The sequence below is a fragment of the Colletotrichum tamarilloi genome (assembly GCF_030869305.1).
Source record: "Colletotrichum tamarilloi strain Tom-12 chromosome Unknown Scaffold_55.1, whole genome shotgun sequence".
Taxonomy (NCBI): Eukaryota; Fungi; Ascomycota; class Sordariomycetes; order Glomerellales; family Glomerellaceae; genus Colletotrichum; species Colletotrichum tamarilloi.
In genome coordinates, this window is record NW_026849454.1 from 15,070 (window position 1) to 37,682 (window position 22,613).

At 53.2% G+C, this 22,613-nt stretch overlaps 8 protein-coding genes across 8 annotated transcripts, besides 1 other annotated feature; 3 read left to right on the top strand and 5 right to left on the bottom strand.

Moving 5' to 3' along the window:
- Positions 1-2,251: 2,251 nt before the first annotated feature.
- Positions 2,252-4,354, top strand: CTAM01_12083 (uncharacterized protein; the record flags this gene model as incomplete). The annotated part of the gene is made up of 3 exons (XM_060528091.1): positions 2,252-2,293; positions 2,513-2,751; positions 2,806-4,354. The coding sequence occupies 3 exons, from the start codon at positions 2,252-2,254 to the stop codon at positions 4,352-4,354; spliced, it is 1,830 nt and encodes a 609-aa protein (XP_060377224.1).
- A 321-nt stretch (positions 4,355-4,675) lies between these two features.
- CTAM01_12084 (uncharacterized protein) lies at positions 4,676-6,846 on the bottom strand (the record flags this gene model as incomplete). Its single annotated transcript, XM_060528092.1, has 4 exons — positions 4,676-5,559; positions 5,644-5,805; positions 5,867-6,281; positions 6,346-6,846. 4 exons carry the CDS (start codon positions 6,844-6,846, stop codon positions 4,676-4,678), a joined length of 1,962 nt encoding a protein of 653 aa, XP_060377225.1.
- A 2,420-nt stretch (positions 6,847-9,266) lies between these two features.
- Positions 9,267-12,646, top strand: CTAM01_12085 (uncharacterized protein; the record flags this gene model as incomplete). Its single annotated transcript, XM_060528093.1, has 3 exons — positions 9,267-11,548; positions 11,616-12,143; positions 12,199-12,646. 3 exons carry the CDS (start codon positions 9,267-9,269, stop codon positions 12,644-12,646), a joined length of 3,258 nt encoding a protein of 1,085 aa, XP_060377226.1.
- A 408-nt stretch (positions 12,647-13,054) lies between these two features.
- On the bottom strand, positions 13,055-13,297 carry CTAM01_12086 (uncharacterized protein; the record flags this gene model as incomplete). Its single annotated transcript, XM_060528094.1, has 1 exon — positions 13,055-13,297. The coding sequence occupies one exon, from the start codon at positions 13,295-13,297 to the stop codon at positions 13,055-13,057; it is 243 nt and encodes an 80-aa protein (XP_060377227.1).
- Positions 13,298-13,404: 107 nt separating this feature from the next.
- On the top strand, positions 13,405-15,918 carry CTAM01_12087 (uncharacterized protein; the record flags this gene model as incomplete). The annotated part of the gene is made up of 1 exon (XM_060528095.1): positions 13,405-15,918. The coding sequence occupies one exon, from the start codon at positions 13,405-13,407 to the stop codon at positions 15,916-15,918; it is 2,514 nt and encodes an 837-aa protein (XP_060377228.1).
- Positions 15,919-16,059: 141 nt separating this feature from the next.
- Positions 16,060-17,143, bottom strand: CTAM01_12088 (uncharacterized protein; the record flags this gene model as incomplete). Its single annotated transcript, XM_060528096.1, has 5 exons — positions 16,060-16,133; positions 16,198-16,390; positions 16,458-16,576; positions 16,638-16,751; positions 16,834-17,143. The coding sequence occupies 5 exons, from the start codon at positions 17,141-17,143 to the stop codon at positions 16,060-16,062; spliced, it is 810 nt and encodes a 269-aa protein (XP_060377229.1).
- Positions 17,144-17,860: 717 nt separating this feature from the next.
- Positions 17,861-17,944: a sequence feature (Short protein (CTAM01_12089, KAK1486656.1) was converted to a misc_feature.).
- Positions 17,945-19,939: 1,995 nt separating this feature from the next.
- On the bottom strand, positions 19,940-20,907 carry CTAM01_12090 (uncharacterized protein; the record flags this gene model as incomplete). Its single annotated transcript, XM_060528097.1, has 2 exons — positions 19,940-20,488; positions 20,548-20,907. 2 exons carry the CDS (start codon positions 20,905-20,907, stop codon positions 19,940-19,942), a joined length of 909 nt encoding a protein of 302 aa, XP_060377230.1.
- Positions 20,908-22,322: 1,415 nt separating this feature from the next.
- CTAM01_12091 (uncharacterized protein) lies at positions 22,323-22,550 on the bottom strand (the record flags this gene model as incomplete). The annotated part of the gene is made up of 2 exons (XM_060528098.1): positions 22,323-22,398; positions 22,486-22,550. 2 exons carry the CDS (start codon positions 22,548-22,550, stop codon positions 22,323-22,325), a joined length of 141 nt encoding a protein of 46 aa, XP_060377231.1.
- Between the last annotated feature and the right edge of the window lie 63 nt (positions 22,551-22,613).

Here is a 22,613-nt window from a genome sequence, read left to right on the forward strand (position 1 = left end):
ATTTGGGGTCTATGTATTCAGGGAGAAGCCGTGCATCGTCAATTCTGTAGCACAGCTCACAAGGCTGGAGCTATAATTGTGAAAGCCGACTCAAACTTGGTTATTCCCTTACTTGAGTAATGCTAAGAATGTCTCATGCAACTCGCAGCGTGGGGTCAAACTCAGTCGCGTGCGGAGCTCCGTCGATGGGTTGGTTGCACCTTGTAAACCTCGAAGGGTTGCTCCTGGCACTCAGCACTGGCCAAGAACGAACCTGACGGGGCATAATCACACCCAAGCTATTCATTACGAGACAGTTTCCTGCGATGGCCTGCAACTTGAAGCCGAAAAGTTGGAAACCCGAAATGATTTCGCTACCAAGCTGGCAAACAATGGGCCTTCAGACCGACCACGCGCATCTTTGTTCCATGTCCTTCCCCAGCGTTTCCACACAGGAGATAGACTATGGACCAAGCTTGTTACGTACCAAATTACTGGATGGACATATGGGTCTGTCGAAAGAAGAGCGAAAGTCAACAGTCTGGTTTATTGTACATACACGAATTATTTGCATTGATGCTTACTTGAGTACTTATGTTGTTGTTTCGAGGTCAGCCTAATCTTTAGTCTGGAAAATTCAGCTTGCTTCTGAACTTTGTAGAAAAGTGGACCGGCACTGATATCCTTCGATCTCGTCCCTTAAACGCTGCTTACGGTCCGTTTTGCCCGATGAATTCAGCGATATGTTTGGCAGCATAACTCCTCAAGGCTCAATCCATGACCACGTGCTCAACTGCCAACGCTCGGACAATGCGATTGATGATTTCTTCCCATTGCAAACGTAATCTCGTCATGGTTATTCGCTGCTAGTATCTTCTTCACCTCTATGGAACGATCCGGGGGCCGAGGGGGAGAACCACCATCAATCCTTGCTAGCACAACGGTCCAGGCGCTTGTCGTCCAAAGTTGGCAGTGGCAAATTGGCAACTCGCGCCTAATAAAGTCCAAATTGTTTGACTTCCCTCTTCCAGTCTTTTGGCTCAGTGGATTTCTCTTCCCGACAGTTGACACTGACGAGCGCGAGGATCAGGACGAGGTCTGTTCCGGAGCACGGAATGCGGAACAACAGCCTCCCACATGCCATGAGGCAAGGGGATCCCGAATGCGAGGCAAAGCATATCCCTGTATCACTCTCAGTTGATGGGCCGTCTCTCCTCCTTTCAGTCTCTTTCTGCGTCTACGCAGGTTTCGCTTACGATACGCGGTGTCTTGGAATTTTCCTACCGAACATGAATCCATAAACAACAGACTCTCGCCCCGGAGAGTTGTAGCCCTATGAACATTTATTTCCCGGGGTTGAACCAGCTAGACTCAACATAAGTGAGACGATACTCGTCTATCTTTCCTGCTGGAAGCCACGCTGATCGCGCGGCATTTGCGAGGGCGGCTGGCGTAGATCCTGTCAGGGTTGTCCAGGTCTGCGGTTCGGGGAGAGCGATTCGCTGGAGGCGCCGGATCGCGGGAATGAGCTATCGCTGGAGAGACCACCACGACGGCACCACCACTACTACGTACAACGACGGCTCCCACGCCTTGCCAGGCACGCCAGGCATGCTTCCTGGCTTGTCCCGAACGCTCCAAAATACGACCTTAATCTTACCATGGGGCTCGTGCGCCAAGAAATCCAGAGTGCAGGCGTCGTGGAGGCTTCGAACATGGTTCATGACTAGTGTACCCCTTCAACAGCGAGAATCGGCCACGCAACTACGTTTCAGTCGTCTGAACTTTTCTGGTCGAGATAAGATCTTTAGTTGCGGTATATGGTCATGGCCTCTAGTTGTTTAGACTTTGCTTGGGGGGATATGTTCATCAATTAGTGTAGTCGAAATTTGGTGTGAGTCAACATCAGAATAGTGTCTACGGAGTGCATTCCGAAGCATCTCGCAACCGCCCCAACGCGGGCTGGAGCGGGGATAGAGTTGGCAAAAGTGGAACATCATGAGCCCCTTCTAATAACCAGGGACTTCACGGGTGGGTTTCGTCTGCCACTTCCGGCTAGGTAACCTGGCACGACTCCAGGGTGTCAACTATCTCGATATTGCAACGTGCCCGGGGTGATGGCAGGTGGGCAGACAAGAGCTTTCAAAAGGGGGCTCGTCCTGCCCGTCAAAACCACAATGCGGTCCATCGTTGAACCCCCTTCCTGAATCGAGCCCGCTCATCTGCCCGTCATGCTTCGATTCAGCAGCATCCTATATCGCGAACTTTCGTGATGTTGACCTCGTCGCCTTGGGCGGCGCTCCTGCTGGCCAGCGTCCTTTCTCACTCCGCGCTCGCGGACGATTCTTGTTCAAGTTCTACTGACCCATTAGTATTACCCATAAAAGTAAGGAACAACTTCACGAGTCATTCATTCACTTTTCATCACGTTTTACTTCCTTTGGGTGTGTGTCTATGTGTGTTTCGAGTGTCTGTGTGTGTGTGTTGCCGTGTGCGACTGTAGCTCTTGTTGACTTACATACTTTCTCTCCAGAACGTTACCTTTCCCAATGGCATCGGTGCCAATCGAGGCCTCAAGCTCACGCTTGGTGGCCAGGTTCAAGGCATGCGCATGTCCACCATCTTAAACAACACGCGAGTTAGAAATAGTCTGGACTGCCCGGACAACTCAACATACGCATTCGTGGGCTGCCAAGGAGCCTCGGGCAGTGTATACGACACCACAGGAGGCACATTCAGCCAAGTCGTCAACATCAAGGACTGGAACGTAACGTATGGTATCTACCTAACCGAGTTGTCCGAGATACATAACTGACTCCCCTCTAGAACAATCGACGCTCAGCCTGAAGATGGTGAAACGACGGTACTCCATGGATACGATGTCGCAAACTTCACCGATGCTCCAGCCGTAGCCTATGGGTATCCCTTCGAGGTATGGGCCGATTATGACTCCATGAACAAAAGCGCCATCGCATTTGGTCCGAACTCGTCCACCCTCGACAGCTTCGTAAGGAACGACTTGGCCCCCACGACAAGCTTCAGCCTGGACTACGGCTCAACATCAGAGCTTCACCCTCGCGACGGCCAGCTAGTCATCGGCGGCTACAACGAAGCACGCTACAACGAGTCCCAGGTTGCAGAGTTCAGCATGTGGGGAGCCAACGCCCCGGTCCCGTGCCCTCTCCAGGTTCTCGTGTCCGACATCGTCCTCACCAATACTGACGGCGATCACTCTCTCTTCGACCCGGGCGTCAAGGTGGCTGCCTGTATTGATACAGTGCAGAACAGCTTCACCCTCACGCAGAACATGTTTGCCAAGCTCCAGAGCCTCGGTAACCACACCACGACTGACGGCATGGCCTTTGGAGAATCCGACTTCCCCAAGGACCGTGAGTCCCTCCTCGGCTCCCTGACCATCAAGCTATCCAACGGCTATACAAGCGTCATCCCTCATTACGAACTGGTCAGCCATGTACGCGGCACGGATGCCCGTGGTAGATATGCTGTGCTCAACAACAGCAGGATCAGCACCTCGGTTGCCTCAGGTATGAGCGATCTGGGTGACAACATTCCCATCCTCGGAGGCGTCTTCCTGTCGCAGAACTACCTCCACGTCGACTATGACGCGGGTAAATTCTGGCTAAGCCCGCAAGTAGCCAACGGCACTCTACCAGACCACATCACATCATCATGTAACGGCACCTCATCCTCGAGCGGCGGTAACAAAGCCGCCCTGGGCGTCAAAGTAGGCGTTCCGGTAGCCATCGGTGCCGCCCTAATCTTCTTTGTCGCAATGTGGTTCTGGTTGAAGAATCGCAAACCCAAGCAAAACGGGCAGTTTGCAGGCGCGTCTCGCTCCATTCCGCGATCGGAGAAGCGCGACGCCCCAGACTCCAAGTCCTCTACAACCAATTTCGCCGGCTATCACAATGTTAACCACGCGAATCCCGATGGCCATATGGAACTCGAAGGCGACCTCGGCCACGCCGTAGGCCACCAACAACAACGAGCCGAACTAGCGGAACCCGCGCCGGCATACAAGTCGGAGTGGCCCCGGCAGAACTCTATCCAAGGCGAGAGCGCCGCGTATTATCAGCAATTCGAGGAGCCAGGCGAGAGTTACGAGCTTGCAGACACGTCGCCGCACTCTCAACTTACACAGTCTCCTCAAGAACTTCAGCAGCCTCCACACCCCCAGATCGTCATCCCACCAACAAATCCACCTCCCATCAAACGAAAGGACATCGGCTTGAGCGACTGGGTGCCGAGTCCAGCGACACTGAAGAAACAGTTGTCGGGATTCAGCGAGGCCGTCTCACCGACGAGCACACGTGCGAACAGCACGAGGGTTAATCCACATATTTCTCCTGTTTAGCGTATTTGAGGATAGATGAGTAATGATAATTCACTTCTTGAGGCATGAAACATATGACCCTGGTTACCTATGCGAATGTACAGAATGAGTTTCTGATTGGGGTTTGTGAGCGGATCGTCGTTATTCTGTGACATTTGTGGGCACTGATGATCGATCCTGCCTCCTTTATGTGTCTGAGGATGATAAAGGGGTCCATATGGCGCAGTCACTCCGTTGAATCATCGCTTCCACATCACAGAGGCTGTGGTAGTCGACGACGTCGCGCAAGAGTTGGACCAGCAATATCTAATCAGATTGCATTCAACTCCACGGGGTATCTATTCAACGATAATAATAACAGTCATATATGCTGCCGCATCTGTAACTTTCAGTTCCATACCAAACTCCTAGGAACGTGATCGTTCCGATAATAAAACCCACGAGAGCGATGACGATCCTGCTTTTCTCTGACCGGCCTACCATCAAAGCAAGCAAGAGAGAGCTCATCGGCACCAACAGCCACCATCCAAACGAATTGTTAATGACCATGAGCGGCACCGATGGCGCCAACATCAACAAGACGGGACCTACCCACCACTTTTCCTCCTTGGACCATATCCAAATCGCCCTCCAGATGCCATATGTCGCAGGCGAGTCTGCCAACTCTAACTGAATTCTTCCGCCCTTTAGGCTTTTGTTGATTTCTTCCGAAAGCTGGTCATGAGAGAGCTCGTCCGGGTCGGTCTCCTGCAGCTCCTTGCGTATGGCCCCCGACAGCTCCAAGACGCCCTTATAGCCCCTCGGCACGTCGTACCGCCGACGCATCCTCATCGTCAATCGTGCCTTTAACCACATGTAAGCAAGACTCAACGTCCACAGCACGAGCAAGAGGACGAGAATGTAAAGTTGCAGGTAGGAGAAGCCCCATTGGTAGCTCTCTCGCCCGGCATCGGCGCCGAGTCCGTGATCGCTCATTGGCTGGCAACTCCCGTACGCCTTCATGTATTCCTTGGAGTAGGTCTCGTTCCCGGCAGTGTAGGTCAAGTTCTTTTCGTCTTGGAAGGGCATCAAGCCCGTGCGAGGATCTGTCCAGTTCCAACCGTACAGCAGGTTCCTGTATGAAGGAAGACCGGAAGCCGATATGTTGAGGGCCGGAGCTGGCATAGTCTCGTTCATCCAAGTGGTCTTCTCGTTTTTCAACCCGTAGAATCCGTACTCTTGTACATCTGCCAAAAGGGAACATATTAGCATCGCAATGTCCTGCGGATCGTCGACACTTCGTTTTATTACTGTGAGACAACTATACGTACAGTTTGAAACGTTTCGATGCAACGAACATCTCTGGGTTTTTGGCGTAGACTCGTCGAAGTTCCACCAGGTAGTAGAGTAGTCAGAGTAGCTCTTATCGTCCTCTATGCAACCGAGAAGGCGTGCCCATGAGCTTGCGCTACTGTAAGTGTTGGAACTAGAGTCTTGTCTAAAGTCAGCGCTGGCTCAGCGTTCACGGGAAGGTCCCCTGAGAAAAGCACTCACGACCAGGGAAAGTGAGGGTGGTGTTGCCCTCCATACCGATCCTCCAGCCATCGTGGATTACATATCCAACGACCTCGAAGCCATCAAAGGGTATCAACATGCCGTTGGAACCCTGAACATATGCGTCATTGTTCGCTACGTAGCCCGTCATTGCACTGCCCAGGGTAGGGAAGCATAGGATGAAGATGGTGACCAAGGCCATGATAACCATCATTAGTTTGGATCTGAGCCCTCGTGAACGAGCAAAGTCTCGTATCATGTGCCACGTTGACCAAAAGTTTGGTTGGTCCTGGAGGAATATGTTGCGGAAAAAGTCGTACGTCACGGGCTTGACTTGTATTGAGGTCGTCGCGTAGTCGGCAAAAACTCTCCAAGTGATCCAGGTCAGCAGAGCCTGCCCTCCTCGACCGAAGATCTGCGAGTGGCTGGTCAGTCGACGAACAAAAGGCACATGCATTTTGAGTTATCCGTCATCTTACCACATCCCAAGCGACGTCAATGACTTTGGCATCCGCAAAGGAAAATCTGCCCCATGCCAGGGTGATCTGAAAGAATCCAGAGGAAGACCAAAGGTTATACTGGTTCATCTCCACGTCGAAACTGGCATCCGGTTTACAGGCCGAGTCGCCATATAGCTCTGCGTTGCTGATGAACGCCAGCACGGTGCAGAGTCCTCCGATCCACGTCAGAGCCAATATCCATGCTAGGACCGCGTACCAGTGGACAGCTCGAATGTCTCTAAACGCAGAAACGAAGGCCTCTCTCCACTGCCTGCGATCCCATAGTCGCTGGCGAAAATCTTCCCATGTAGTTAGCGACGCCTTCTTCCATTGCCTCCTATCCCACAACCGCTGCCGAAACTTGGTCAACTTGAATTGCGTGGCTTCCTTGAGTGGTTTTCTGTCTTCAACAAGCAGCGGGGCGAATGATCTCGTTGATGTTGATAAGGCATCTTCTCCGTTCTCTTTTGGCGAGTCCATGGTTGTCAGCTTTCGTATGCTTTCTAGAGCGACATATGCGGTCTTGGCTTGGTCCAGTGCTCAAGGCATTGCGTACAGATGGTCAAGAAGCACTGGATAGCTCGTTCTATAATTGAAATTCTACAACTGGGGCGCCATTGGGTTTATCAGAGATCTCACATCCGGTCAGCCTGCACCACGCCGTGCAGCCTGATGGAGTGTGACAGGGATTGAGGTCGGCCGCCAGCCTGCTTCGCTGTCAGCATGATTGATGTCATTTCGGCTGCTTCTAACACTGCCACAGGAGTTGTCTGGCTGCAGAAGAGACATTCCTGGTCAAGCGCGTAGTGTTGATGCCAGGGAACATGCAGTTAGACGCGCCGCGCTAATGGGGTTCTCACGTTGAGTCGTCAAGCACCGAGGGAAGTTGTCGATCTTGAGGTCTCAACCACTCCGCCGCTGTGTTGCTGCCCTGCATGACCTCTACCACGTCCCAGAGTCCGAAATTTGCTGCCAGCTTGCTAGGTCCAGTATCATTCAGCCATGGTGGCGTGCGTTTTGGAACTTTGGTATGCGGCACAGCGCCACCACTTTCTGGACGGGAGTGGACATCGTACTATGACGCCACTGTCTATACGTGTAAGACACTTCGATGCTATTCATATTTGAAAGATCTGATTTGAGAGCCTTCAATTGAGACCGTTGTATCGAAAACGACGAACATAGATCAGTACATGTACAGGTAGTGTCAGTAAATATTTGAGGCCAGAGTCCGCACATGGTCGCTTCATGTTAGTTGCTTACCGGGCCTCTTCGGAAGAGAAGCTTATTTTCGGGAGCGCTGAACCAGCACTGCAATAGTTGGGGGGTACATGCCACGGTGCGATTCATAAGCGATCGCCGTCCCAGCACTTGCAGGATTCCAATCCTGGTCCCATTTCACGCAGGCAGCAACTCAATTTCAGGAGAGAAAGCTGGAAATAGCATCAACATTGCGCAAGTTGATTGGTATTGACACGGGAACCAAGAGAAATCCAACTGATGGAGCCAGACTTTCTGTTTTCTCATTCCCTTTAGAATGAACTTGATTCTAATGCAGTTGTTGCATCAGTCCAGCCAGGCTTGGCCGACTTGAACGCACGGCCGCACTGGTCCCAGCAACGATTTTGATGGATGAAGGAGAGAGTAATCAACAGGAAATGCGAATATTCCACGCAAGTAGTTGAGTGTCTGGTTCGATTGACAAGCCCACCCGTCTCGTTGAAGTCTTTATGTCTTCCGACTCTTGTCTTCGATGGCTTGAGCACTATGACCAAGTCAATCAGCAGAGTCCACACAACCTCACAGAACATGAATGCTAAACAGCATCTGAGAAATTCTCCAAGTCATCGGGCAAGAGGCGCCTAAATTATTCATCCGACATTGACCTGCCGCGCGTGCTTCTCATATTCTACTACTATGAGGATATGCTTGAAGCGCCCGAAATGGTTACTCGGCAAGCCAATTTTTGTTGCAGCACTGAGAATCCGACGCCAGACATTCGGCGACCCCACGTGGCTTGGTACCTTAATCCATTGAAGCTTAGACTGCTCGTCCCACTCGATTACCAACCTGATGGATCGAGATGACACTCGTTGACCGCACAAGCTAGGACATTTCAAAGTCCCCGGTTGCCGTGCCGCACTGATTCTCCTTGAACCTTGACGGGCAGGCTTGACAGAGAAAGCCAACATCTTTGCGAACTATTTGCTGCGGCCACCGTTCGTGGCGTGCGCAAAATCGTTACTCAGGGGGTTTGCGGCTGAGAGGCTTGGCCGCCACATGTCGTTGTGCGACCAACCAAACGTCGATCTGATCGGCCGGCGCCTTTGACAACCCACGCGATGTTGAGCCACAGTACCGACTATTTGGTTAGGTTCCGGCCGCTAACGAAGTAAGGGGACTAGTGCTCGCGGCAATAGCGAAAGACAATACCCTTTCCTGAATCACTGAAGAACTACCCCCTGACTACTGCATGAGATGGTGTCTCTTGTCGTTCGATTGAGCCTCGCCTGGAACTTAGAGTCCTCGCTTAGACCCAAACGAGATGGTCCCCCGATGCGGCTGTCAACGTCGACTTATCGCGGTGTTAGACGATGGTCTTTTACCAAGGCAAGTCTGACTCGAAATTTCGGCAGGTCGAAGGATGGGAATTCTTCGTGAAAGGCGAATTGCCATATAATCCAGAGATCGTCGTCCTCAGCTTCCGGATTCGACTCTTGTCCTTCAACCAACTCCTCTCTGCCATTCACTCTTTCATGGCTTGAGTTGCTTCTGTTTCTGTCTCTTATCACTTTGGATTATCACCAGCTATACCTAGCTGACCACACTCGTTCCTCTTTCAGGATTGTTTTCATCACTACAGACTTTTGATCTAAATCATCCCTCACACTCGTTTCATCATGAAGTGGTCTCTTACCCTTCCCCTGCTTGGGTTATCCGGTGCCCTCGCACACCCAGGCCAGCGCAATTATCTCAACCGAAGGAACGAGACTTTTGTCTCGGGCCAGTCTGGCAACTCCCTTACCCGGACTGCATCTGTGTCTGTGCCCCTCAGCACCGGTGTGACTTTCCACCCTCCGGCCAACTCAACCCGCACACTCACGTTGGCCACCGGCACGGCATCTGCCTCTGGTGATGTTGTTGCCGCAACGGCCGCTTCCTCCAGCACGGAGTACGAGTTTCCGACCTCGAAGCTCGGCCCCATCGCGACTTTGAAGCCTGCCATCCCAGACAACCACGATCTCAACGATGTCAACAACCTCACTCCTCAGCCTAGCGGCGCTGGTGCTCCGATCCACTACGCGCAAGATGCCGGCTCGAATGGAGGTGGCATCTATGCTGTTGCTACCCCCAAGTGGACTGCCCCGTCCATCGTTCTCGACCACTCTGGTCTCGTCACCGACGTCAAGCTCTCGGGCCAAGGCAACTTGGTCATGACCTTTGGTGACAAGAATGCTTTTGACCACAGCGCGTCCAACTGGAAGGCAGACAACATCATCTTCGTCACTTACACGCCTGAGTGCGGTGACTACGATCTGGGCCAGAGATGCTACTTCCAGGCCAACTCTGTTACCTTTGACCGCAACTCCCTCTCCGCCACTGCTGCAGGACAGGCTAAGGACATTGGTGATGTCACCAAGGATATCAATGTTGTGTGGGGAAACTATGGCAGCCAGAACGTCAACTACGGCAACCCTGCAGCTACCGCTGAACCCACCGCAACTGAGACTGACGTGACTCCGGCGTACTCCGTTGCTCCTACCATGACGGCTGCTTGTGTAGCTCCCGTGGATGAGAAATACGGCCTCCCAACGGCGTGCTTGGGACCCTACTTCGACGATGACCTCGACACAGAGCTCGGCTACTTCGAATCTGATGTCTTCAGCTTCAACGAGACCCTTTCCGAGGTTGACATCGATGGCGAGCTGACCGACTCGACCCTCACCAGACGTATTACCGTTTTCCAGGACATCGGTAACGGCTTCAAGAAGATCGGCCCGGCGATTAAGAGCGGCGTTGTCAATCTCGGCAACAAGATCGAGACCGGAGCCAAGGCCGCCAAGAACAACGTCGTCAAGACGGGCGAAAAGGTTGTCAAGGTTGGCGCCAAGGTCGTCGAGGTCGCTAAGACCGTTGTCGAGGTTGGTGGCAACATCCTCACGGGTAAGCCCAACCGCTTCGAGAAGGACTTTGACAAGCTCCTCCTCCCCTGGCCTGCCAAGGAGTGCAAGGAGGCCGAGAACGACAAGGACAAGAAGGAGAAGCTCAAGAACGCGTGCAAGCCTAAGAAGCAGGATAAGGACAAGGACAGCGAGGCCAAGGCCGTCAAGACCCCTTGGGGTGACGACGCTCTCCTGCTCAAGTCGTTTGGCACCATTCCCTCGCCCAAGGACCTGCGTCCCAAGGGATCCAAGAAGCAGACTACAGTCACCAAGGGTAACTTCATCAACCTCTACTGTGTCAAGTGCGGCCTCTCCGGATCCCTCAAGACGAAGGGCAACATCACCATCGAGAACATCAAGGGTATCACCGATGGCTACATCGAGAGCGACATCGATATCTCTGTCGGTCTCGGCATCGGTATCTACGCTCAGTACTACCAGGAGCACAAGTTCCGCAACAACCTGTACGACATCCCCCTTTCGCCCTTCACCCTCGGCTTCGTCACTGTCGGCCCCATGCTTTCCATCGGTACCGAGGTCAAGTTCAGTCTCAACATGACCGGCACCGCCGTTGCTCGCGCCGACGTCAGCATCGCCAAAGCGAAGTTTGTCTACGACTGGAAGAAGGGCGGCTCCAAGTCCATTGGCTTTAAGCCCGAGTTTAAGCCCAGCTTTGAGGCCGAGGGCCAGGTTGAGATCGCCGCCCAGTTCGGCATCCCCGTCGGCCTCGAATTTGGCGTCACCACCTTCAGCGGATGCACCAGGTGCAAGGGCTCCATTGGTATCGAGACCATGCCATCCATCAAGGCCGCTGCAGCCATTGCTGTCCAAGCCAAGTGGAATAACGGCACCGACGGTATCGAGGCTGGACTGAAGCCACTCAACAACTGCAGTGGCATCAGCACTACACTCAGTGTTCGCAATGATGTCACGGCCAAGTTCAAGGGCTTCGGGCTCCTCGACAAGGACTGGCCCGTCCACGAGACCAAGGACTACATCATTGCGTCGTACTGCATTGGGTAAGTGAAGATGTTCATCATAATCCTTGAGACACCTAGAGCAAGTACCATGCTAACAATTGAACAGCAACAAGACGGATGGTACAAGCAAGGGCAAGCTTGGCCTCCACGATGACAAGCGCTCCCTGCCTTCCACTCCCTACAACAGATATGAGTACCGTCGCGACGCGAATAACGTCTCCGTCCCCACGAACTCCACCACCAACTCGACCCAGCTTGCCGACCTGACCAAGTACGTTGTCGAGGAGATTGAGTACCTCGGCTTCAACGGCACCGACCTCGCCGCCATTCCCTACGACCTCGATGAGGCGGCCTTTGACGGATACTGGTTCAGCACCCTCGCCCTCGAGAGCGACAACAGCTACGTTCTCGCCGCCTGCAGCGACGGTAACGTCTACCTCCAGAAGAACACGACCCAGAACGAGCTCCCCTACTACATCACCTGCAACACCCTCTGGGCCGGCTACGGAGAGGCTGCTCTCTCCACGCCGACTGGCGAGGTGCTGCACTACTACAACAACACCATGGACAAGCTCGGCGTCAGCCGTCTCCGCTCCGGAGACGAGGCCAATCTCCCTGGAACCTCAGTCTATGTGTAAGTTTCCTTGAGTCGGGAGTTTCAATCCTTCAAGTTCTAACGCGTACACTAGCGCACTCACCCCCTTCTACTACGACGACAATGACAGCACCGCCAGCATCCTTGCCGCCATCGATCCCGAAGACAACATCTTCTTCCCCGCCGTCTGCACCTACAAGGGTGACCAGACGGCCAAGATCTATCTCGTCGGCGAAGACGTCGATGCCGGCCTCGAGATGCTCAAGTCCCCGGACCTCACCTACACCGTCACCAACGGTGAGGTTGACGAGTGCTACCTCCTCTTCCTCGGCATTACCAACCGTGAGCTCGGCCAGTGGGCCGACTACGGCGACGATGTCTCGGACGCTTACGACAGCGACCCGCTCGACGTCGAGTTCGATGACACGCTCTTTGACGCCGATGGAGACTTGTTGTTGCCTTCTGATGAGCTGCTTGCTTACCAGGATGATGTCAACTACGACGTCTTTGATGAGTCGTTGGATGACATTACTTGGGAGTAAGGAGTTGACGCATTTCACTCTGCACTTGGCTCTGACATAGGTGAAGCCAAGTGTGGTTCTTCATCAAAGCAAAAAGAAAAAAACAATTAGAAACACTACTTTAACTTAATACATAATAGAGATCATTTTGATTTTGATTACAGGGGATCATTTCTTCTAGCAACGATATGTCTCATACTTTGTAGTCAATGGGGCCAAAAACATCAAGATGAAGGACCTTCATCGTTCCGTCCAAGTGACGTCTCATCCCCGAGGGTCACGAAATGAGCCTTCTTTGGGCAAGTTTCGGGCCATACCTAGACCAGACAAAGGCTGAGCGTCACCATGCTCGACTGCCTTTGTGAGAAAGAGTCTTTTCATGATGAGCAATGATCCCAGACAGAGCTAGAGGTTGATTCCCGACAAGACTCAAGTTTCATGCTGATTGAACAAGGCATTGTTCTGACAGTGGTGCGTTGCACGTCTTATACCAACAGCATGCCAACAAAACACTTGGTCCGCGCGGCCACTTGGGCATCGTTCTTCTTTCTGAGGCATGGGCGCAATAGAATAATTTCTCTTTGACCACTGAGGACTTTCCAGACAAAGACATGCAAACAAACAATACAAGGACAGGAATCGGTGTCGACAATGCCTTGTGTTGGCATCCATTCAGGCTACTGGCTATATCTTCAGTCACCGTCGAATCCAACGTGTCTTACTCTGTAGCAATACCTATCAGAATCAAAAAGTAGACACTGAACTGTAAAAGAATCATCATGGATAGCTCAAGCGAAGATCACTCTCATGACGAGCACAACTCCCTTAGTGAGTACACCGGCAGTGAACATCAGTCATCCAGTGAGAACCACTCCATCGACGAACATCATTCGGCCGAGGAGGACCAGCTTATCAATGACGATCATCCTATCGAGGAAGGCCGCCCTGCGGAGGAAACACCCAGTGAGCTCCAGATCCAAAGACACTCCTTCTTCCAAAGGCCAGCAGAGATCTTATTCGGACCGTTCAGGAACGCCGTCTCTAACCACGCGATCCCCCTCTGGGACACTCTGCCACAATTCCCTCGGCCGCTACCGCCACTCCCTCCGACAAATGTCGAAGTCCTACTCGAAGAGCTGCTAGCGCAAAAGTCTATACAAGACGTCGAGGACCTCTGCGAAGAGAACCCTACACTCCGCAAGGTCTTCAAAGACAACATGGTACAGATTCTTCGGAAACACATCGCCCCAGAAGCCTGGTCCGATGCCATCTGCTGCGTCGATCGCCGCCTGAAACATCCGGGCAAGACGGCCAGAAGCGCCTTTGACGAAGACTACGCCAACGGCACCGTGGCGGACTGGCCTCCGCCCCCGGAAGGTGTTGTAGGATCTATCTCTGGCAGGGCCAGACTGACCATCTCCTATTATCTTCGAGCATTCGCAAGCGCCAGCCCCCAAATGAGTAAGTCTCCGTGTACACAACGCGGACAATGGGACCTAACCGGCCTCTGCCAGCTCGTCAAGACCATGGACCAGCTCCTAGACAGGGTCTCACAGGCTCAAAAGGTCTACGCCTCCTTTGAAGAGTGGGAAGAAAGCTGGCAGGACCGCCGCCCCGACGAACTCCCCGACGAGCGATGGGGCCCCGACATCACGACGCTCAAGCCCAAATTCTCCGCCCTGTGCAGGGATGACGGCACCGAAAACCCCAACAACCTGATCTACGCCTTTGAACGGCACACGGCCCACGACGAGGAACGAGGGCCCGTATCGGAGGGCGTCCTGATGACCAAGACGAACCGCGCAAAGCTCCAGCGCGCCTTCTTCCGGCTCGAGTTCATCCGGCGAGCGTACTACCAACAGCCCTTTTACCCCCGCGGCGCAGAATGGCAATCACGCAACGATACGATGGTGGAAGGCGTGGTCCGCGGCCCCGCGGGCGAAACCTACGAAGCCCGTCTCGCGCGCGCCGAGGAAATCTTCAAGCGCTGGGACAGCAAGGACGAGTTCGTCGAGGTCATTTGCGCCTTCAAAGCCACGCTGAATGAGTACGCCATCCCCGTGAGCGATCTCCTCCGAGCCTTTAGCGATACCATCGAACGGTACCTCGAGACGGATGAGGTCCGCCGCGCCGAAGCGGCGTGTAGGAAGAGGCACCAAGAGACCGTCTGGAACGGCGACGCCGTCGGCCTCCAGTGGGAATGGAACCCCTACGACCTTCGCCAACCATTCCTCCCCGCGTGGGACATCCCGCACTCAAACGACTTCTTCACCCTCCGTGCGCAGCTTCTCGATGACCGCGCTGACCTGGGTAGGCAGATGGATGAGTGTCTCCCCGCGCCCCTCGCGCGCGCCGGGTTCGACGCGCGGCATGCCACGATATATCGTTCTGAACGCATCCGCTTCGCACCGCGGAACAAGCGTGAGAGGGAGGATCCCTCGAAGCGGAAGCCTGCGGCAGAAGCGCAGCCCATGCACGCAATGTCACGGTTCTTGACCGTCATGTGCAGCCTGCCTTTATCGTTCATGGGGGAGTTCTTGGCTATGGAGTCGCACACGCAGGCCCGCTTCCTCAAGTCGGCGTACTGGGCCGTCGCCCGCGTCAGGGCCTCGAGGTGTCCGTCGTTTCTGTCCGGCGAGATGCGTGCCTGGTGCAGTAACCCCAACGTCGTGTACGACAGAGACGGCAACCCGGTCCTGGGACCGCGCCCCCGTCTACTCCCTGAGATGTCCGTCCGCGCCGCCTCCATGGCCTGCGTGTCTAATACGTACGAGTTCATCGAGAACGACTGCGTCGGATGGCGGTTGCCCTCACACCCGGAGTCACAAGGCGGCTGGTGGAAGTGGAAGTGGGACGACGACCGCCTCCCAGCCAAAGTCTGGAATGACCTACACTGGCAGATGTCATTTTTTTCGACCAAGATCAACAACGTCTTCCGCATGGACGACGTGAAGTGGGCGCAGGTCTGGCGTTCCAGTCGCGAGTTTGAGCGGCAGGTCTGGACGGGCCGGATGATGGACCGGGAGGTGTGGGAAGGGTACGGCGACCCCGGCCGCGTGGATGGGAATGACTGCTATTGTCGCTGGGGGTCCGGTGGATGCGGTATCTGTGTGCCACTGCCCGAGGTTGAGCTGCCGGAGTGGGAACTGATGACGCCGGCTGAGGTGCTGGAGGAATCTCATGTTTCGCAGTTTATGCGGCAGCCTTGGAGCAAGCTCGCCGATCTACAGCCAGCTGTGAAGGAGGTTTTAGGGAGAGCCGTTCATCGTGTCGAATATGAGGAGGCTACCTAGTTCAATGCGAGAGTCTGTGAATGGGCATACGAGAAGCTTCACTTCATGTTTTGGTATGCTTGATAAAATCCAGTTTGAGTGAAAAATGTGTAGGTTTTTGAAATGAAATGCCTATGATGCTGGTGCTAATTGTTCTGCTTTTTAAAAGATCTCTCTGTCGTCGTACGCCCTAACGCTCTCCAAGTAGTTCTTGACCTGGTTGTAATCCTTGCACACTGGAGCGTATTGTTAGCTTTCGACTGTTCTGCTTGATCTCAATTATGTTATGCGGTAACTTACCATGCTTCGAGTCCCAACCGTCGGAACCACCATTGTGATCCGGGAAGGTCGTCTCGAGACCCTCAAGAGCCATGTCGGCGCTGCACATGATGGTCTGTCTTAGGTAGGAGAAGCAGTGAATCATGTGCCAGTGGTGGTCGTCGGGAATCTCGTGGCCGGACTTGATACCAGAGTAAGTCTGGACGACAGCGAACTGGATGGAATGTTGTTAGACATTAAACATTTACAAGAAGAGGGTAGGTCTAAATGAGAGAGCGTACCAAGCAGTGCAGCTGGTGGGTGATGGAGGTGGTGAAGACGGTCTTCTCGGGCCAGACGATGGGGGTCGGCAGGTCGTGGTACTTGTGCGTGTCATTCACCCACTGGAAGCCCATGCCATCTGTTGTGTTCGTGTCAGCGAATTGCAACCTTCTTACTGTTGTAAAGACTGAGTTACTTACAAGGCATCAACTCGTTCCAGTTGTTCAACGTCTCATCCGTGAAGAATTTTGACGTGTCGTTGGGCGCGTACTTGCCCTCGTAATCCGGCGTGAACGTCTTGATCTGCTGGGAGACTACACATTCATCAAGTCAGCGACCCGGATTTCCTCCTTCTCGTCGTCTCACTATCTTCGCGACGAAAAGAAATAAACTCACAATGCCCGCTAACACCAGTCAAGTCCCCACCAAAGTCCCACGTATTCACCGGCGGCTTCTGCATCTGCTCCCTCACCAGCAGGCCCAGGATCACAACCAGCAGTATCGTATCGACAAACCACCGCGACGAGTTGAGCATCGCCAGGCACCTGTTCTTCCTCCTCGCCGGCTGGTCGTGGTAGTCCTTGGCCATGCAGCGGCGGCACGCCTTGTCGTCGGTGCCGAGGAGCGACTCCTCGACCTCGGTGCTGCTCCGGTCATCGTGGTCCTCGAACTTGATGTTGGCGTACTTTGCGTCCGACATGTCCATCTTGGGCGAGTTGTCTTTGTTTTCTCGAATGAGTGTCTTTTTTATGTGTAGTGAAATAGACAAAGCGGATCAACCGGCGGCAAGCAAGTCAATGAAAGAGAGAATTATCGAATCGAATTAGAAAGACTGAAGTTCCTGCAAAAAAGCACTGGATGCTAGAGACAATGCGCCAGCGCCAAGGAGAGAAGAAGACGTAAGAAGAGGAGGCAAAAACCAAAAAGAGATGCGAAGGCTCTTTCATGCGGGCCATATCGTTCTTTTGTTCAATCTTGCCCCCATCCATTTCCCCTGTTTCTCCTTCATCCTCGCCTACAATAACCGCCCTCGGTTCGTTACGCCGTCCTGTTTTCGGTTCCCCGTCGTCTCATGTCCAGATATCACCAGAGTCTGAGGCTGAAGTTTCAGGACAGGGGTTGTCGATGTTCCCCCCAACAAGCCGTCAAGCCCCAGACTCTCTTTCCAGTCCTAATTGTTAATTGTTAGTGCATCTTTTTCAGCACAACAGAGTCAGTAATAGTGAGAATAGCGTGTGACTAAGCAGGACAACGCCTGTTTCAGCGATCCTAAAGCCGCCAGGCGGCCCCCGTAGTTCACACATTATTCGAGTCCCCCTCCCCGGACGGAGGCCCTGCAGTGTTTCCAGTCGTGTTTTGGATTCCGTCCAAAGTCACATTCTGAGGCGCGCCATTCGTCGATCCTTCGTCTCTAGTTGCCGTCTTATCCCTTCCCTTGGTTTTCTGGCCTTTTTCTTTGCTTGTAGGTAGGACGAAAGTTGCTTCGCTTTCTGCTGCTGTATTGCATTCTCTGAGGTGGGTGATGCAATGTAAACCCAATTGATTAATGGATTCTCTCAGCCGCTTGAAATAGCCTCTTCTTCTGCGTCTACTTTCCGTCTTCCCGCCCCGATACCTCATTGTTGCATGAACCTATCTCATGTTTAAGAAAGCAATGGTTTAAGTGACAGTTGCTTATGTGAGATTTGGTTTAGCATATTTAATTTTGTGATGTTGTAAATTCGTAGTGCTTCCCGGAGGTGATCTACACCGAGTATGATCAAGCTTGTTGCCAAGCCGCACATCATGTCGAGACGCAAGCCGAAGCGACGCTCTGCTTAGCCATGTCCCTTTAGATTCGCGCACCGGCATTCGATAGCTCCAGAAAATCAAAACAGCTCAGTCAGAGGGATATACTAAGGCCTAGATTGAATGCCTTTGAAGCTGGTTCTTCAACTTCCTTGCTGCATTTCGCATCTCGAGTCCGCCAAGGACCCACACTTGGGAAGCAAATCTTCACTGCGATTCTAACCCATCCCAAGTGAACCTACGTAGCCTTGCCATTCAACGCAAGGTCAATATTCCGCGCGAATCTTGTCTCCCCTTTTGGCACTTACTGCGTTTGTGACTTATTACATGTAGCTCATGCAGGCATTGCAATAATTCGAATTGCACTGCGATTTCGACCCATCTTAAGAGGCTCAAGACAGTTTAAAGGCGTGACACACTCTCCGAAAAAGAGTCAAATGTAAGCAGCGAGAATTCGTAGAGGGCCAAACCAGGCTATGGGCTGTACTATGCAACCCACAAGTCTGGAACGCGGTCTGCACTGCATTCTTAACCCATCGCAAAGAGTCAAAGTCGAAGAAAACAAGTCATCACTGTGAGTTTTTGATGCCAAACGGCACGAATACCTGCAACGAGAACAACATTGTGCAGTGTCTACCTACTTCACTCCCCGTCCTTACAAGTGAATCAAAAGCAGATGTAACCCCCCATCCTCACTGTCCGGTCTCCGCGCTTTCTGGTGAGTTCTGCCATCGCGGAGAAGGCCGATCATTCACATGTTGGAGAATCTACGTGCCATAACGCCCTTCTGCCCCTGGTCACTTCATCAAGTTCTTCGCGTCAACCATAATACACGTCTTGAGTTCGACTCCAGAGCAAATCCGGCGACAATGTCAGATTTCTCATCAGACTTCCCGCGCTGCAATAAACATCGCTGCCCGTCTCGTTACTTATTTGCAGGCTGGACGAACCCAAGATCTACTTTTGTTTCTTCCTCATTTGGCCTGGCTACTAATAGATTGTCGCCATCATTCATGACTTCCATATCAGCCATATAGCTAATGCGGGACGCCTCAGCCTTGATTCTGCCACGACTCTCCTGAAAGTGGAGAATCTCACCCGGGGACGGAGGCTGGAGGAAAGTGGATACATACGGAAGCGTCCGTGACAGGCAATTGGGGAGGTATCTGCCGGGCGTGTCTTTAATAGCTGCAAGCCGAAAACAGTCAACATTCTCCCTCCATCGGCAACAAAAACTCCCAGCGCAGCCGTAATTCGGAGCTGATACTGAAAAGCGGTGGGTGGCAGAGATACAACGCTCAAGGCCGGATGCAATCGCATCCAGAGACGCTGGTTGCTACCTACCCCATTCGTCTTGCTGGAGAGCAATGATCTCGGTTTCGGTTTTGCAACGCTGAGAAGGGGGGTTCCAAACCAATTACATCTTTCATCCGTCTACATCAACAAATCTCAGGAAAACAAGGTGTTCAGATATCGTGGCGCCATGCGGCTCACGCTATGTATATTGACACAAAGGGTAAGAGACTCTATTAGTCTTCTTCTCACATCCATCCGATACTATGTACGTCATGCCGTCATTCAGATCGTAAAAGTCTCCTCCCTTCGGCTCCAGCCGAGGCCAAAGGCCAAATACCACCGCCGAAAAAAGGGGGTAAATAGAAATTAAGTTGTAAAAGAAAAAAAAGTTCTCCCTCCACAATGGAGAAAGGGGGTATCAAGTAGTCTTAACAGGGTTATATCCTCTAAACATTTCGCAAGGAAGATAGTTATTTTCAATAAAGGGCGTAGCGGCCTGAAAGCCAGCCACGTCGGAGAAGGAAGCATCGGTTTGGAACGGTCCAAGATTCGACTTGAGCGTCCCGCGTACGGGAACAGGCTCAAAGGCTCCGGTGGTGACGGAGGTGTTGAAGAGGCGGATCTGCTGATCGCAGGTCGAGCCGTTGGCGAAGATGGGCTGGTTGATGATGGTATCGAACATGGCCAGCGTGTAAGGCGGGGCCTTGCCACCGCATGATGACTTCTTCATCTCGAGGGACATGTACTTGTCACCGGCGGTACCGTTGAATGAAGTGCCGCCTCCAGCGGTAGCCGAGTATGCATTGCATTCGGGGGTAAAGGTGGCGGCGTGGACTTCGGTGCCGTACGCTTGGGAGCCGGTGACGGCAGCGGGGTTGGAGGCCGAAATCAGTTGCTCGGGAGCCCATCGGAACGATGATTTGCCGTCGCCTAGGAGGTCCAGAAAGGGGAACTCAAAGCCAGATTTCTGTTTTCCGATGTTAGTAAAGTTTCTCCAGGTGGAAACGTGCTGCAAGCAGGACTTACACTAAAGTCGGGAATTCCAAAGTCCTGAAAACGAATATCGTGATCGTGACCAGCCTGGACGACAACGGGATACATGTCGGCTGGGAAGTTTGGCATGAGAGCCCTGTATGCGCCCTCGAGAATGCCATACTGCTGCGGAATGATTTGGCGCGCAGTCGTCATGGGGATCGGGATGATGACCATGGTGACGTTCAAGAGACCGGTGGCGTTATTCGGGTACTGACTGAAGATGGGGTTCGGCTGGTCGACATTCGTGCAAGTGAGCGGAGTAGCCTGGGCGGCAGTTGTCTGCATCTGGATCCCAAAGATGACCAACAAGACCGCGATGGACGCCTGAACGAGGTAGTTGGAGAGCGGCATGTTGAGCCAAGAAGATAGGTTATCGCGTGAAGGAAGAGAGATCTTCTTCAGATCTGGGCAAGGCCAAAGGGAAGGGAGGATGGTGACCATCTTTTAAGAGCTCCGAGGGTGTAGAGCTGCAAAAAGGAAGGAGAAATGCCAGTGAAACATCAGTGGCTTTTTGGGCTCTGATCCTGGCGGTCGATCCGGAGGTTTTCTTCTTTTGAAGGTTTACCGGTACGGATACCACGCAGCCCTTTTTCAAGACCGGGAGCCGCGACGATCAGTGATGGACATTCGAGTTCCCGGCGGCACTGGGCGGAGTTCGTGGGGGCGTGCTGATGTGACGACGATCCGTCCAGAAGCCGGAGTGAGAAGTTTGAACAGGCAGGGCTCTCCCGAGATGTCTAGGTTGCCTGGAATGGGGCCAGCCGCTGGGATAAGAGCAGCAGCGAGTTGCAGAAAGTGTGATATTGGATAGACGACGGTGTGGGCGGGAGGGAGCTGCATCCAACCTAAGAGACATCTGGGACGATGGCGCATCCCCGCACGGATGAGATGTGTTCATGGTTTAGTCGAGCCAGCAAGCGACGTATCCATGGTTTTGGGTGTGTGTGTGTTTGGATTGGACGAGAGGGATTCTCGAGGGATGGACCATGGCTCGGAAACGAAGAACCGAGTGATGAAAAGGTGGACGGATGGGGTGGAGAGCGCACACACAAAGTGCTGCTTCTGAGAGAGAGTGACACGGTGACAGGGCCAGTGCCGGGCCTTGGGAGTTCGGGAGGGAGAGAAGCCAGGCGCTCGGCTGCAGCCACAGCTCGGATGGCTGGAGTTCCGGGCAGCTGGGAATGGCTCCAAAGTCTCCAACGTCCCCAAGAAGACCAGCGTGACCAGCCACGGACACGGAAGGCCGAGGGACCGGCCGAGGGAGGAATGGAGTTGATTGGAGCGCCGTCTCGACGTTGGGGCAGCCTAATGTTGACCACGCGACATATGCAGCGGATGATCGTTAGCCTGGAAACGGTAGAAGTTATTGATCGTTCGATTCGTTCCACGCAGTTAGCCAGCGGTCCGTTCTGGAAAAGCCTCATCTTCAGCCATCATCGGCGATGGCGTATGGATTATTGTGTCTCTGTACATTGTAGTGGTGCTTTGGTGGGTTCGTCGTTCTCCAAATGCCACTGAGAGTCTCTAGATCAGATGAAGTGAGAGGATCCGTACGAAGCATCTAAAAGTGACACTTGATGGTGGCCACTGACACGCCGGTTCACTGGCATTCCTTGGTTTGCAAAAGGTTCGAAGTTGGTTGACAGCGCAAAAGTGGCACCCATGACTCGGCGGAGACAGGAAGGGCTCTGGTCCGTTGTTAGAAGGGGACGACTGCGACGGCGGCGTGTGCGGGTTGTCTTGAAGGTTGAGTGAAGATCCGAGTTTCACATCGCCGCCGGCGTCATTGCAGCTAAAGAATACGTACTGGTAGCAAAGGAGAGAACTGCCTCCGTTCCCGAACCGAGCAGTACGTATATTATTAGGTAAGGCACTTTCCGTTATGGGGAGGCATCAGGGTCCTCTCAGAACGTTGGAACCGGGACCCACTTGATCCGGCCTAGCGCGGGCTTTACCGAGCAGCGCTGCAGACTGCGCGCGACAAGGCCCGCCATCACCCTGCCACCTCGGAAAAAGCGCAGCAAGTTGACCATCCATCTCAACGGTGTTTAATGTAA